This window comes from Lissotriton vulgaris, chromosome 5 (assembly GCF_964263255.1).
Source record: "Lissotriton vulgaris chromosome 5, aLisVul1.2, whole genome shotgun sequence".
NCBI lineage: Eukaryota > Metazoa > Chordata > Amphibia > Caudata > Salamandridae > Lissotriton > Lissotriton vulgaris.
This window is the reverse complement of record NC_141693.1, coordinates 2,010,921,651-2,010,938,403: the sequence shown is the minus strand read 5'-3', so window position 1 is coordinate 2,010,938,403 and position 16,753 is coordinate 2,010,921,651. Positions and strand designations below refer to the sequence as shown.

The 16,753-nt window shown below is 50.8% G+C and overlaps 1 protein-coding gene across 1 annotated transcript in view; it reads left to right on the top strand.

Annotated features, from left to right (window-relative positions):
* The window catches only part of HMCN2 (hemicentin 2), a 563,480-nt gene that overhangs the window by 387,991 nt on the left and 158,736 nt on the right, over positions 1-16,753 (top strand). Inside the window, exons 45-49 of the mRNA XM_086924818.1 lie at positions 281-562; positions 1,063-1,230; positions 2,103-2,216; positions 6,870-6,956; positions 9,129-9,320. Coding sequence (XP_086780944.1) covers positions 281-562; positions 1,063-1,230; positions 2,103-2,216; positions 6,870-6,956; positions 9,129-9,320 — 843 coding nt within the window. The remainder of the gene's footprint in view (positions 1-280; positions 563-1,062; positions 1,231-2,102; positions 2,217-6,869; positions 6,957-9,128; positions 9,321-16,753) is intronic.

Here is a 16,753-nt window from a genome sequence, read left to right as displayed (position 1 = left end):
TGAACCGCTATTGAAACCTTTGTTGTTGAATAATGAACATGTGAGTCTCACATGTTGCACTAAGGCTGTTTGTAGCAATGAATGAACACATAGCTGTATATTTGCATTGAATTCCTGAGTTTGCACTAATGTGTGACAGAGTTTGCATGGTTCTGTGGGTCGAAGCGACCCATGGCAACCGTGCTGCGTCTCAGATCTGATTTGAGAAACCCAAGCTCAGCCTCTGTCTATTACCACAGTAGTCACACCATGTCTTATTTTCTCCTTTTGGGACCTGCAGCGGTGCCAAAAATACTAGGCAGTTCTGAGGCCATCACCAGGACTTCAGTGCGGAGAGGTGACCTGGTCACCATGGAGTGCATGGCCATAGGGCGGCCACCACCCCTGGTGACGTGGCTCAAAGATGGTCACTCCGTGGGCAGTGCACAGGCGATCACCGTGGACAACCAAGGACAACAGCTGCGTATCCATAGGGTTCAGCCCTCACATGGTGGGCGCTACACCTGCCTCGCTGTGAACGCTATGGGACAGGCGGAACGGAAGTTTGAGGTCATCGTACAGGGTGAGGAGTTGGCCAATGTCAGCAGAGAGGGTGACAGTGGGGAGCAGGGGCATGGGGTGTGGTAAAGGAGCTTCCAGTGTGGTGGTTGAGACCAGAATTGAGTGAGGCCCCATGAAAATGTATGAGGTCAATGACAGAAAATGAGTGACAGTGAGATGAGCGTGAGTGAGATCCCTCCAAAATAGAAGAGGCTGACACGTATTTTTCTCCTGTACAGATGCCGCCCTGAGTGTGAAGGTTATGTCCCAGGTGCGGAGTGGAATCTTTGCACTCGGGCGGAGACTCTGCCTTGAGTGTGGATATTCCACCCCAAGTGTGGGACCTCCGCCCGAGTGCGGATATAAAGATACTGCTCATCACTTACCTTTGTGAATACCAAAAGTCATACAGTTAGACGTCTAGGTTTACCTTTGTGAATTGGGCCCTCTTTTGGTCTGTCTCCGTCACAGAGGAAACCTCAGATCTCAGGTGTAACTTGAACCATCTCCCTTTTCTCATAGTTCCACCTGAGCTCTCTAGGACCGTGGGGCCAGCGGTGAATGTCTCTGCGCCTCTTCATGGTGCCCTGACCTTCACTTGTGAAGCTTCAGGGAGTCCACCCCCAATCGTCAGCTGGTTCCACAGAGGGGTCCCTCTTGTCTCCGGAGATCGTGTTCGCCTCCTCTCAGGTGAGTGGGCACTTCTTCTCACAAAGCAAGAGCTGTTGTCTGATGTCAAGTGTGAGAAGTTGGGCCAAACTCTTTTTTACTGCTTCCACCCATCCATTCATCCATCTATGATTACAAGTACCAGAAGGCAAACTAGTATGAACATTTGTCACCTGACAGTAGATATGAAACTAAAGAGACTAGTGCAGGGCACAACATTTGGTTGAGGGTGGCCGTACACTGGATTTGAGGCGGAAAGTCTTTTGTATCACAGAGCAGGCAGCGCTAGACTTTGCTATGTCAGCTTGAGGTGTCTGTCACTACTAGAAACCAGTGAAACACAAGACAATGTTTAGTAAAGTACAGCAAAAAATGGCCACTCCCAGATGAAGAGCAGTAAAGGAGGGTGAGAGGGAACTTGGGCAGGAGGGAATGAAGGAATGACATGATATGCATGACTTATCAACACATAGAGGGGCAGGGAGTAATCGAGGTGCAGCCTACGTGCGCCCTAGTACTATCAAAAGATACAGAAGATGCTGTTCTTGTTACACGCCGCACCACCAGTGTACCCAGGCGAAGTGAAGGTCGTGGAAATATTTATATTTTGGAGCAAGAGCCCTCACCCACCAAGCAAGGTGGCAAGCTTCATCATCAGGAGCTGTCCTACTCAGCTGTACGGTGGCGGCTTGATTAAAGGTCTGGGGATGGCCTATAGAAACATTGGGACATTTGTGCATGGCCTGTAGAAGGCTGGTGCAGAAACCTGCACTGGCCTGTAAGAAAACCGATGAATTTGGTGGAGAATCAAAGATTGTCTGTTGCTACTGGTGGTGCCTGCGAATGACTGAAGCGCCCTGACGCCTCTTCTGCACTGTTTCTCCCACCCCCAGGAGGCCACGTCCTGAAGCTGACGCACCTACAGGACCAGGACGGTGGTACTTACTCTTGCGTGGCCACCAACTCTGCGGGTGAGGCGGGGAGGAACTTCACGGTGGACATCCTGGGTAAGAGCAGTCACTGTGCCAGTTCCAGTTGCCTAGTTACAAACAGTTTCTGTCTGACCCTTTTTATGCATTTGAGTTTCTGTACATTCGAGTGAGTGTGTCAAGCAGCAGAGACACAAAACAGGTTCCATTGGGTAAATTAAATGGCGACTGCAAGCAATGGCTGCCACCAGATGCCAACCCCCACCTCCAAAGTGTAACTGTCACCCATGTAGAGTGACTTCACAGACATACATAGAACAGTGAGTGAGACCTCTGCGGTCAAGGCTGATGCTCTTCTGACACCTCCAAGGGACAGGCTCAGCCTGAGAAGGCTGATTGTGAATCTGTGATAGGCGAGAGTCATGCAAGAAATGCCAGCAAATGGATGAATAGTTTTAGCAACTGGACAGACATGTTTGAGGGACAACAGCCTGAGCTGTAAATTACTGGGATGATGGAAAAGAGGGGGGGTCAGACCCATGTAGAATTGAAGCCCCACTAGACGTGTATCCCCAGCTCTCTGTGTCTACCGGCATTGCAAAAAGCTCAGTTCTTTTGCCTGATTTCTTTAATACATTAGCACAACCCCTGGTATTTCTGATTAGGGATTGGGGATTTGGGGTCTATTTTTATTCTTATGCTCACATCACTCAGTTGTTTTTTCGTCTGACTGGGTCTAGTTCAAACCCCTATTATTAAATAAACAAATGGAAAACTATGACATGGAGGGATAATATTTGGCTTCAGATCAAGCTGAGCAGGAGTCTTGATAGTGGTAGAGGTTCCTAGTGCCCATTTACTGGTGTACACGGGGCTTGTCTGGCAGACCGCCTTCCGCCGTCCTGCGGAGGCATGCTAACGACTCCCAGAAAAGAACACAACAGGGACCTGCATGGGGGAGAAGTGTTACCTCCATCCTGCAGAAAGCCACACTGGTGTTAGCCCAAAAGGCGAGCTTCAAAGTAGAAGAAAAAACTTTGGATATCTCCAATACCCTTCTCTGTCTCAACCTATACCTCTCTCAATATATCCTCTACCTCCATTCTCTCATTCACCACTACTATGATCTCCAAAATAACCCTTTCTATTCTCTTCCTCTTCCTTCCCGCCTTGGCTCTCCCTTCTCAAACAACCCTTCCTAAATTCTTCCCTCATGTATCCTTCCTTTGACCCTTCCCAAACCTAATTTTACTACTACGATCTCCCAGCAACCCTTTCTACATTCTTCATTCATGGATCCCGCCCTTGACTTGCCCCAAACCAAATGTTACCACTATGACCTCCCCAACCCCTTTCTGGACACTTCCGTCCTCCATCTCTCTTTGACTTACCCCAAACCTAATCTCCCAAACAACCTTGCTAAATTCTTCCTTCAAGGGTCCCTTCTTTGACTCACCCAAGCCTCATTTTACTACTACGATCTCCCTAATCTCTTTCTAGACTCTCCCCTCCTCCATCTCCCCTTTTGCTCATTCCAAACCTCATCTTACTACTATGACCTCCCAAATAACATTTTCTCGACACTTCCCTCTCTATCCCTCTTTTATCCTATTCAATCCAACTGACAGACCGGTCACATTAACTCATATTACCCTATACTAATCCAAAGCTAATCCGTTTGGGTTCTGGAGTAGCATGCTAATCGCCCGAAAATCGCTTTTATGCCTCGTCAGGGATAGTATGCAAACAAAACAGGTGATGGACCGGATGTGGATCAATGTCACACATTCACCCCAGTCCAAAGATCTGGGCCAAAATCCATCGTTTTTTTTTCCGTCAGGGATAGTAAGCACTATATAAATACAAATAGCAGCCCGCCTGCCTGGGGCAGAAAGGGGCTGGGAGCAGTACACCCGCTCCCGCCCCGACCCCATCCCGCACCGACTCCCTCCCGCCCCCTCCCGCCCAGACTCACTCGCGCCCCCCCTCCCGCCCAGACTCACTCGCGCCCCCCTCCTGCCCAGACACAATTGCGCCACCCTCCCGCCCAGACTCACTCGCGCCCCCCTGGTATACGGCTGCTTTATCGAACCTGCCAAGAGAATGCTCCACCACATGGCAAGATACACTGCACAATCCCTCCCGCCCAGACTCACTCGCGCCCCCCTCCCGCCCCAACATTTTCATTTACTGCTGCCTCCTTACCTGTGCCGCCTCCTCACTGCACAGCCGCGCTCGTCACTGCACCGCCCTCCTCCTTGTCGTCATCACGCACGTCGCGTTGGGCCCAGCGCTAGGTCCCGGCCGGCGCTACTTTCAGGGGACTAATTTGTTTTGTAGATTAATTTTTTTATTTTGCTTTTTTAAAAAATTTATATAGCCTATGTCCATCTACACACCCTGACATTTTCAAAGATGTATCGGGTGTGTAGATTGGCGCTGTGGTTTCCGAGATTACCTTGCCAAAGGGTGCAAGTTCTCTCTTTATAATAGTAGTATAGATTACAATTGTAACCCTGAGGAATAACTTGTTTTTATTTCTCTCCTAATACTTCGATTTTACCAGCTCTAAGCACATTATATAATATCTGCTACTATTACGAAATAGGTAATGTGAACATACTCAATGTATTGACTTCAGAAAGATGAAAGACTGAGGTGGCCCTGCCATATATAAAGTTGTGTACTGCAGATCACACAGACGTCATTGACGATTGGTTAACTTGCTGAGATGTACTACCATCTAAATGCAATAACTGTACGGCAACTCTCTATCAACTATTAACTTGTAATAGAATTAGGAACTTGAAGTCACCTAACAGTCGTGTGACGAACCTTACTGCTCGAGTGCGATTTTAAAAATACCTTTCAGAATTTTCCATAATTAAATGTTAGATCGTAGGCAATTCTATTTTTATACTGTGCCACACCCAAAAGTGTGTTGCGTTTGACAGGCTCTTTGCACCGAGTTGTTCTACGGATAGGAGTGATTTCTGCCTGAAGGTTGCCGTTCCCAGGCCAGTGTTTAAAGAGAGATGCTATGATCAGAGATGCTGCTTCAGAAGGCTGCTTAGGTACCAGTATCCTGCTCTCGTCCGTGACGTCATCGCCCCACCGCTGGTTTCAGAGTCGTGGCTAAGGCTTGCCCTACAGTACAGTTGCCCTACAGAGGGGCAGGTTCATGGGGCAGGTAAGGATCACACAAGTGATCTGTGGGCACCGGATGGTAAACTGTGACCTGGTTTAGAAAACCCTGCTCAGGCCTTGTGGCTGCGGGGACAGAAGAGGTCCCTTCTGTACAGACAGTGACCCCAGATAAACATTGGCTGTGCCCACTTCCCTTTCTTGCACTTCTGGAGGGACGGCTCTTCCTGCAGGCGGTGGAGGGGCGGCTATTCCTGCAGGCAGTGGAGGGGTGTCTGTTCCTGCAGGCGGTGGAGAGACGGCTCTTCCTGCAGGCGGTGGAGGGGTGGCTGTTCCTGCAGGCGGTGGAGGGGCGGCTGTTCCTGCAGGCGGTGGAGGGGTGTCTGTTCCTGCAGGCGGTGGAGGGACGGCTGTTCCTGCAGGCGGTGGAGAGGCGGCTATTCCTGCAGGCAGTGGAGGGGTGTCTGTTCCTGCAGGCGGTGGAGAGATGGCTCTTCCTGCAGGCGGAGGAGGGGTGGCTGTTCCTGCAGGCGGTGGAGGGGCGGCTCTTCCTGCAGGCGGTGGAGGGGTGTCTGTTCCTGCAGGCGGTGGAGGGACGGCTGTTCCTGCAGGCGGTGGAGAGGCGGCTATTCCTGCAGGTAGTGGAGGGGTGTCTGTTCCTGCAGGCGGTGGAGAGCCGGCTCTTCCTGCAGGCGGTGGAGGGGTGGCTGTTCCTGCAGGCGGTGGAGGGGCGGCTGTTCCTGCAGGCGGCGGAGGGGTGTCTGTTCCTGCAGGCGGTGGAGGGATGGCTCTTCCTGCAGGTGGTGGAGGGATGGCTCTTCCTGCAGGTGGTGGAGAGGCGGCTATTCCTGCAGGTAGTGGAGGGGTGTCTGTTCCTGCAGGCGGTGGAGAGCCGGCTCTTCCTGCAGGCGGTGGAGGGGTGGCTGTTCCTGCAGGCGGTGGAGGGGCGGCTGTTCCTGCAGGCGGCGGAGGGGTGTCTGTTCCTGCAGGCGGTGGAGGGATGGCTCTTCCTGCAGGTGGTGGAGGGATGGCTCTTCCTGCAGGCGGTGGAGGGGTGGCTGTTCCTGCAGGCGGTGGAGGGGTGGCTGTTCCTGCAGGCGGTGGAGGGACGGCTCTTCCTGCAGGCTGTGGAGGGGTGACTGTTCCTGCAGGCGGTGGAGGGGCGGCTCTTCCTGCAGGCGGTGGAGGGACGGCTCTTCCTGCAGGTGGTGGAGGGGCAGCTCTTCCTGCAGGCGGTGGAGGGGCGTCTCTTCCTGCAGGCGGTGGAGGGGTGGCTCTTCCTGCAGGCGGTGGAGGGGCGGCTCTTCCTGCAGGCGGTGGAGGGGCGGCTCTTCCTGCAGGCAGTGGAGGGGCGGCTCTTCCTGCAGGCGGTGGAGGGACGGCTCTTCCTGCAGGTGGTGGAGGGGCGGCTCTTCCTGCAGGCGGTGGAGGGGCGGCTCTTCCTGCAGGCAGTGCAGGGGCGGCTCTTCCTGCAGGCGGTGGAGGGGCGGCTCTTCCTGCAGGCGGACCTTCGGTGCTTTGACTTCATTTGGTGTTTTACCTGCTTGAGTGAGTGTCTGTATCTCATGCTCTTTATTTCACTTTTAGTCCCTCCCGAAATTGAGAAGGAAAACGAGGAAGAAGTCCAGAGAGTGCCCGAGGGTCAGACTGTGCGCTGGACATGTGCAGCCACAGGTGAGCTGCAACCATGACTGTAGTAACAACTGTAGTGTACCGGGGAGTGGCCATTCTAAGACTGCAATGTGCCGGGGAGTGGCTGTTGTAAGACTGTATTGTGCCGGAGAGTGGCTGTTGTAAGACTGTAGTGTGGCAGAGAGGGGCTGTTCCTAGATTGCAGTGTGCCGGAGAGAGTGGCTGTTCCAAGACTGTAGTGTGCTGGGAGTGGCTGTTCTAAGACTGTAGTGTGCCTGGGAGTGGTTTTTCAAAGACTGTAGTGTGCCGGGGAGTGGCTGTTCTAAGACTGTAGTTTGCCGGGAGTGGCTTTTCGAAGACTGTAGTTTGCCGGGGAGTGGCTTTTCAAAGACTGTAGTGTGCCGGGGAGTGGCTGTTCTAAGACTGTAGTGTGCCTGGGAGTGGTTTTTCAAAGACTGTAGTGTGCCGAGGAGTGGCTGTTCCAAGACTGTAGTGTGCCGGGGAGTGGCTGTTCTAAGACTGTAGTTTGCCGGGGAGTGGCTTTTCGAAGACTGTAGTTTGCCAGGGAGTGGCTGTTCTAAGACTGTAATGTGCTGGGGAGTGGCTTATCTTAGACTGTAGTGTGTTGGGGAGTGGCTGTTCTAAGACTGTAGTGTGCCGGGGAGTGGCTGTTTTATGACTGTAGTGTGCTGGAGAGCGTGGCTGTTCCAAGACTGCTGTGTGCTGGGGAGTGGCTTATCTTAGACTGTAGTGTGCTGTGGAGTGGCTTTTCAAAGACTGTAGTGTGCCAGGGAGTGGCTGTTCTAAGACTGTAGTTTGCCGGGGAGTGGCTGTTCTAAGACTGTAGTGTGCCTGGGAGTGGCTTTTCGAAGACTGTAGTGTGCTGGGGAGTGGCTGTTGTAAGACTGTATTGTGCCGGAGAGTGGTTGTTGTAAGACTGTAGTGTGGCAGAGAGGGGCTGTTCCTAGATTGCAGTGTGCATGGGAGTGGCTGTTCTAAGACTGTAGTGTGCCGGGGACTCGCTGTTCAAAGACTGTAGTGTGCCTGGGAGTGGCTGTTCTAAGACTGTAGTGTGCTGGGAGTGGCTGTTCTAAGACTGCAGTGTGCTTGGGAGTGGCTGTTCTAAGACTGTAGTGTGCTGGGGAGTGGCTGTTCTAAGACTGTAGTGTGCTTCTGAGTGGCTGTTGTAAGACTGTAGTGTGCTTCTGAGTGGCTGTTGTAAGACTGTAGTGTGCCGGGGAGTGGCTGTTCTAAGACTGTAGTGTGCTGGGAAGTGGCTGTTCTAAGACTGTAGTTTGCCAGGTAGTGGCTGTTCCAAGACTGTAGTGTGCCGGGGACTGGCTGTTCCAAGACTGTAGTGTGCCGGGGAGTGGCTGTTGTAAGACTGTAGTTTGCCAGGGAGTGGCTCTTCTAAGACTGTAGTGTGCCTGGGAGTGGCTTTTCGAAGACTGTAGTATGCCTGGGAGTGGCTTTTCGAAGGCTGTAGTGTGCTGGGGAGTGGCTTTTCTAAGACCGTAGTGTGCTGGGGAGTGGCTGTTCTAAGACTGTAGTGTGCTGTGGAGTGGCTGTTCTAAGACTCTAGTGTGCCGGGGAGTGGCTGTTGTAAGACTGTAGTGTGTTGAGGAGTGGCTATTCTTAGACTGTAGTGTGCCGCGGAGTGGCTGTTGTAAGACTGTAGTGTGCCGAGGAGTGGCTGTTCCACTACTGTAGTGTGCCAGGAAATGGCTGTTCTAAGACTGTAGTGTGCCGGGTAGTGGCTGTTCTAAGACTGTAGTGCGCCATTTAGTGGCTGTTCTAAGACTGTAGTGTGCCATGGAGTGGCTGTTCTACTACTGTAGTGTGCTGGTGAGTGGCCATTTTAAGACTGTAGTGTGCCAGGGAGTGGCTGTTCTAAGACTGTAGTGTGCTTCTGAGTGGCTGTCCTACAAACGACCAATCATGACTGGTATCTTTTGGCTCCTTCATCAATCCTCACAGGCGGCTGAATCTGATTGGATCCATTGCCAGTCCCCACTGGCTCGCCTCCCCTCCCTTATCCTCCCTCACAGTGACTTCCTATTAAGCCCCTTTTCCTCTCTGCAAATGTGTCCATCCCTTTCCCAAAGTTCTTCAGGCCCAGGTCGGGCCCTGGACCGCTTCTTCACCACCTTGAAGCTGCCGAATCACAGCCAGGAAAGCGCCAGCCAATCACAAGCTCTCCTCTGTTTTGAACAGGTAACCCAAGGCCGAAGGTCACCTGGCTGAGGGACGGCCAGCCCCTGTCGCGTGGAGATGGCTTCCAATTGTCCGCTGATGGGTCAACCTTGCAGATTGAAAAGGTCACCGCGTCCAACTCCGGCCACTACTCATGCGTGGTCTCCAACTCCCTGGCGGAGAAAGCCAGGCATTTCCTGCTGACAGTGCTTGGTGAGTGAAGGTGACGGGGAGGCTCGATGAGTCTGAGGGTTGTGAGGGCCGCGAGGAGTTAGGAATGTGGTGAGTGAGGGGAGGTCCATGGGTGATGTAGGGTGACGTAGATAAAGGAGAGGTGGAAGGTGAGAGAGTGAGGTATGTTCGAGGGAGGAGGGACGTAACACTTTTAAAGTGGGTGGGCTAAGAGGTAAATGAGGCTGATGGAATTTGGCCACTGGAGAGCTGAGGCATGAGGGGGAAGAGTGCATTGAGGTATGTGACATCAATAAGGTACAGAAAGGCATTAAAGTGGGTAGGACTGGAGAGGATAATGAGGGCGATGAGAGGTATGAGGTACAGGAGGTCAGTGAGGTACATGAGAGCGATGAGGTATGAAGAGGCTGCACGGTGGACAGGAATCATGGGGTAAATTAGGGCGTGGAAGATGAAGAGGTGAGTGAATGCAGCCGGTAAGTGGGGTCCATTAGTCTTCAGTCTCTACAGGCCTTTTCCAAACAAGATGTAAGGTGGAGGTGAAGTCAATGCTTACCTTGCCCAGTTTTGCAGCGTGAATCTTTCTGGATTCATTACGCTGTGCATTATTCCGCGATCTAGTGGTTGGGTCCGAAATTGTAGTATTTTTTCTGTTTTTTTTGTTTGTTTTTGTAGCCGAGGTGGGTGTCGACGTCCCACCATTTGGTATCCTTCCTGTGACGTCGACACGCTTCCTGCAGAAGCTCCCACCTTTGGGTGCCATCTTCAGATTCTTTTTTCCGCCGTTGGGTCTGGATCGTCACCGAGAGGTTCCAGAGTTTTTGGAGAAAAGGAGAAGAAAAAGACAGAAAACCACCCAAAGAATTGGAGAATACATCTCCCAATCAATACCACTGAACCGGGATGACGAAGAAGGAGGAGAATATCAAAAACGTTGACGTCCAACGGAGAATGCGCTTACGCGGGACCCCCTGAGCGCAGTAATGGACAAAACACCCTTTAAATTCTTCCGTAATTGCCAGCACAAATACGCACAGAAGGACCAGCATCCGGTTTGCAACCTCTGTCTGCCGGTCGACCACGAGAGCAAGGATTGAAATGCCTGCTCGGCTTTTACCCAGAAGACACTCAGGATAAAAGAAAGACAGAGGCGAGCCAACTACAACATGCAAGGCCAAGGTCAACCTCCGTCGTTCCGGGACTTGGGCCTCTCCTGTGGGGAAGAGGACAACATCGCCGAGGGACCAGATGACTACAAAGTCGTAGAGACCGATATGAAAACCACAAAGGTAGTAAGAGAGACGTCAACCACTAAGACCCTGACAGACTCTAGAAAATCAGAGTCAGACTCTCGAAAAACAGAGTCAAAGTCCTCGAAAGGAGCACTGGCGCTGAAAACTTCGACGGACACAGCTGCATCCACGGACAAACAGCCCAGCAGATCCTTCGAAAAGGATTCTCAGTCGGCGAAAACCCAAGACAAGCCTAGCTCGTCGAAGCACGTCCCCGAAAAGGCGCCCTCCACGCCGAAGGAAAAGAACCTGAAGGCAACTTCGACGTCGACATAGAAGATCGACCAAAACCCTCGACTGCGAAAAGGCCGCCGAGATGGAGAGAAAAAAGGAAGGCTCGAGGCCGAAATGGACAGTATCCTGCAAAGGATAAAGGAATTAGACAACAGATGAAAAGGTTCACTATCCCGTCGAAGCCGACGACGATCATCGAGGTCGAGGACGAAGAGGAGTTAGATGCCGAAGAGCCGCTGAAAACTCCAGAGCCCCAGGAACACCAAGAGGAAGAGGGCCTATACTATTATGAGGGAGAAGGCGAGGAAGACCAGCAAACAAGTTTGGGGTCGGCATCCTCGGTGGCGCAGGACCTGGGTTGGCAGGACCTCGACGCCGAAAGCCCGGAAGAGCCCGTAGAAACCTATTCTTCGAGGCCTTTGCCACCAGATGACATTGGTATCTACAAAATGGTCATCAGAAATGCGACAGCAGCATATGGGGTGACACTGGAGGAAGAGAAACCAAAAGCCTGCTTCCTCTTAGAGACCCTGCTCCCTACTCAAACTAGGAGTCAATTCTTCCCTATGCTTCCAAGTGTCCTGGACCAGGGTAGGGAAAATTTCAAGAAACCATCAAGCTACAGGTCTTCCACACCTAGGACAGAGAAGAAGTATAAACATTCCACTAAAGACCCACCATACATCCATGGATCCGTCACGGCTGACTCCATCATTGCAGCAACAGCCAGAAAGAGGGCCAACATTCCAAGAAACTCAGGCCCACCTCCAGACAAGGAAAATAAGAGGATAGACCTCACTGGAAGGAAGATAGAGAGGAATGCAGAAATCCACTGGCGCATTGCCAACTCTAATGCCCTACTCAACAGGCATACATACCAGCATTGGGAGGAGGACGGGCAGCTGCTCAAACACCTCCCTGAGCAATACCTACAGAGAGCAACACACATGGTGGAAAAAGGCAAGAACATGGTGAACTCATGCCTCAAATCATCCCTGGATGCGGCAGACACATCCAGCAGGCTCATGATGATTGGGGTAACAGAAAGACGGCATGCCTGGCTGAGAATCTCAGGTTTCAAGCCGGAAGCCCAGAATAATATTCTGAAAACACCCTTCAATGGAGAAACACTGTACGGAGCACCAGTAGATGAGAAACTGACGCAGCTCAAGAAGGAAAATGAAACTGCAAGGTCCATGGGGGCGTTGCAGTTCAGAGGAATGAAAAGGGGTACCCCGACAAAGAGATTAAAAAGAAGGGGCGAAAACCGTCAGGAACCGTCACATCAGACATTCCAGCAGAACTATCAGGGCAACAACCAAGCGCAGCAGGGTCAGCAGCAGAAAACCTGGCAATACCAGCCCAGGGGCCAGTCCTTTCGCGGGAGGGCGAATGTTCGAGGACAAACAAGAAGTGACTCCATTCCACCAAACGTACCCACCCACACAACACCTGTAGGGGAGGGGCACAACAAAATAAGCAAAAAAGTTTTACACGCACTCAAATCAGGGATTAACGAACATGTAAGACCAGTAGGAGGCAGACTTAAACACTTCTTCCAGGAGTGGAAGAACATAACAGACAAATGGATACTGAACTTCATACAGTTCAGATACTGTATAGAACTGGCAAAGAAGCCTCCAAACAGGAATCCAAAATGAAAGGCGCGCTCAGCAAAAGAACTTGCGCAACTCCAACAGGAAGCACAAGAACTCCTTCACAAGGAGGCGATGGAAACAGTACCGTTCAAAGAAAGAAACAAGGGTGTGTACTCAAACTAATTCCTCGTACCAAAGGTGGACGAAACGTTAAGACCCATCCTGGATCTACGGTTCCTTAACTCCTTGGACGCTCATGACGAGCTCAGCTCGTCATGATGTACACCTCCATACACTCATGACGAGCTGAGCTCGTCATGAACAATGGGAATAAATCAAAGCCAGCACCGGAGGGGAATACCATCAGCATTGATGGTGTTAACAAATACATAAAGACTCAAAAGTTCAAGATGACATCCCTACAAGAGGTTATTCCTCAGATAAGGGACGGAGACTTTATGCCCACCATAGACCTCAAAGATGCCGACCTACACATCCCCATGAACAGTCAACACAAACATCTACTGAGATTTGCCATTGACAAAGCGCACTACCAGTCCACAGCCCTGGCCTTCGGACTAACACCAAGGGCATTCACCAAATGCCTTGCAGCGGTAGCAGTGCACCTACGGAAGGAAGGGATTCATGTATACCCCTACCTCGACGAAAGGCTAATAAAGGCAAGCTCCTTCAAACAATGCCAACTACATGCACAGCAGGTCACACAGACGCTGACAGAACTGGGATTCTCAATACACTGGGGGAAACCCTCAATGGAACCAGAACAGGGGAAGATCTTCCTAGGCGCACAGATCGACACCATACAGAGCAAGGTGTTCCCCAGCGACAAGGGAACACTTGCACTACTGCAGGAGACACGTCAATACCAGAAGGGACGAGCTCTGACAGTGAGGACAGCGAGCAAGATCATGGGGATGATGGCGTCCTGCATACACCTGGTCCCCAATATACGGCACCACCTGAGACCATTCCAGGAATGGCTACAACAACAATGGTAACAAGTTACACGAAGTTGGGGAGTACTAGTGGTTGTAACGCACTCAGTGCAAGAGGAGATAGTGTGGTGGAACAAGGAGAACATAACAAGGGGAAAGCCTTTAACACCACCAAACCCAACTGTGACCATCAACACAGATGCATCCCAGAAGGGATGGGGAGCACACATGAACCAGCTCAAGGTGAGGGGTCTGTGGACTCCAGCAGATGCGATCAGGCACATCAACTACCTGGAACTAAAGACCGTATTCCTTGCCCTAAAAGCCTTCCAGAAACAACTGTACAACCAGAGAGTGTTGATACAAACCGACAACACAACAATGATGTTCTACATCAACAAACAGGGAGGAACACAATCAGTTGAACTATCCAACCTAGCGCAGGAGAAATGGTGATGGGCCGTCCCACTAGAAATAGACCTCCTGGCAATACACCTACCAGGAAAGGAAACCGTGGAGGCAGAGAGGCTCAGCAGACAGACATCAGCATCCCATGAGTGGGAACTCAATGCACAGGAAACACAAAAGTTATTCAAGAAGTGGGGGACTCCGACAATAGACCTATTTGCAACACACCAGAATGCAAAATGCCAATACTTCGCATCCAGGCAACCAGGGAAACAATCCCAAGGGAATGCCCTATGGATAAGCTGGTCGAAAACATTTTCCTGCGCTCTTCCCCCCGATACCACTGATACACAGGGTACTCAGCAAATGCAGAACCAGCAACATGACGCTGATTCTGGTGGCGCCACAGTGGGCCAGGCAGTCATGGTTCTCACAAATAGTGGATATGGCGCAGGGATCACTTCACAAGTTTGAAAAGACTTGCTCTCCATGCAAAACGGAGAGGTACTTCACCCAGAGCCAGAGAACCTCAGGCTAGCTGCATGGCTCCTGAAGACGTAGAGTGTGCACACCTGAAACTCCCAGAGAGCACACTGCCGGTGCTACGAGAGGCAAGGAGGCCGACCACACGGAGGTGCTATGTGGCAAAATGGAAAAGATTCACACAATGGTGCATCAGGAAAAACTACACAAGAAGATGATGAAGGAATCAACGGTGCTAAAATATTTAACACACCTGCTAAAAACAAACCTAAGCTCTACCTTGCTGAGAGTGCACCTAGCAGCGATAGTATCCTACACAAGAGGAGAGACAGGAAAGAGATTCTTTACATTCCAAGTAGTAAAGAGATTCCTGGAAGGGGCTAAAAGGATCGCACCACCTAAGAGGATGCCGCCACCGGCATGGAACCTTAATTTACTCCTAACAGAGCTTATTAAGGCGCCTATTGAACCTATCCATAAAGCCTCACTACAAATGCTCACAATGAAGACAGCCTTTCTTGTAACAATCACCTCGCTACGCAGGGTAAGCGAGCTGCAAGCACTGACGCTACAGGAACTCTACATTCAAATACACAACGACAGGGTGGTAATGAGAACGGACCCACACTTTTTGCCAAAGGTGGTCTCAAGGTTTCACATGAACCAAACAATACAGATACCAAGCTTCTTTCAGAAACCATCCACAAGTGCAGAGCGGGCACTGCACACTCTAGACGCTAGAAGGGCAGTAATGCATTACATAGAAAGAACTAAGGAACACAGGAAAACAAAGCAGTTCTTTATGTCCTTCGCAAGCAGTTTCCTGGGAAGACCAGTAACAAAAGGGCACCATTGCAGGATGGATCGCACAAACTATACAATTTTGCCACAAACAGGCAGGTCAAGAACTAACAGAGGGGGCACAAGCCCACTCTACAAGGAAGAAGGGAGTAACAATAGCCTTCCTGGTTAACACACCCATTCAAGACTTATGCCTGGCAGCAACATGGGCTTCAGTGCACGCGTTCACTAAGCACTACTGCGTGGATGTTCAAATGAACAAGGAAGCACAAGTAGGACAGAGTGCTTCAACATATATTCAACAATCAACGCTCATCTTCCACCCAGCCGCCACAAACATAACAAACCACTACAACGTCTATGCACAGCATAGTGAATCCAGAAAGATTCACGCTGCAAAACGAATAGTTTCTTACCTGTCGGTGTTGTTTTGCAGCTTGAAGATCTTTCTGGATTCACTAACGAACCCACCCACCTCCGCCAGAAAGATCAGGCAGGAGGAGGAGAGAATACAAAGACAATATACATTCAGACTCTTTAAAGAGACAAATCTGGAGTTCCTTTAAATTAAGAAAGAACTTGAAAAGATTGGAAACGGATGAACAAACATGACACAAAAACAAGAAAAAAAGAATCAGAAGATGGCGCCCAAAGCGTGCCGACGTCACAGGAAGGACACCAAATGGTGGGACGTCGACGCCCACCTGGGCTACAAAAAAAAAAAATGCTACGATTCCGGACCCAACCACTAGACCACGGAATAATGCACAGCATAGTGAATCCAGAAAGATCTTTAAGCTGCAAAACAACACCGACAGGTGAGAAACTAATCGTTTGGTCCACACCAGAGCTTTCACACTCAGTTTCCTTGTCCAGTTTTGTCTGCCTCAAGCTTTCACTCACACATTCCTTGTCCAGTTTGGTGCACAACAGCTTTCAAGCACAGTTTCCGTGTCCAGTTTGGTCCACGCCAGAGCTTTCATGCAGTTTTCTTGTCCAGTTTGGTCCACACCAGAGCTTTATGCATAGTTTCCTTGTCCAGTTTGGTCCACGCCAGAGCTTTCATGCACAGTTTTCTTGTCCAGTTTGGTGCACAACAGCTTTCAAGCACAGTTTCCTTGTCCAGTTTGGTCCACGCCAGAGCTTTCACTCACACATTCCTTGTCCAGTTTGGTCCACGCCAGAGCTTTCACGCACAGTTTTCTTGTCCAGTTTGGTCAACCCCAGTGCTTTCTTGCACAGTTTCCTTGTCCAGTTTGGTCCACGCCAGAGCTTTCACTCACACATTCCTTGTCCAGTTTGGTCCACGCCAGAGCTTTCACGCACAGTTTTCTTGTCCAGTTTGGTCAACCCCAGTGCTTTCTTGCACAGTTTCCTTGTCCAGTTTGGTCCACGCCAGAGCTTTCTTGCACAGTTTTCTTGTCCAGTTTGGTCAACCCCAGTGCTTTCTTGCACAGTTTTCTTGTCCAGTTTGGTCAACCCCAGTGCTTTCTTGCACAGTTTCCTTGTCCAGTTTGATCCACGCCAGAGCTTTCATGCACAGTTTTCTTGTCCAGTTTGGTCCACGCCAGAGCTTTCATGCATAGTTTCCTTGTCCAGTTTGGTCCACGCCAGAGCTTTTACTCACACATTCCTTGTCCAGTTTGGTCCACGCCAGAGCTTTCACTCACACATTCCTTGTC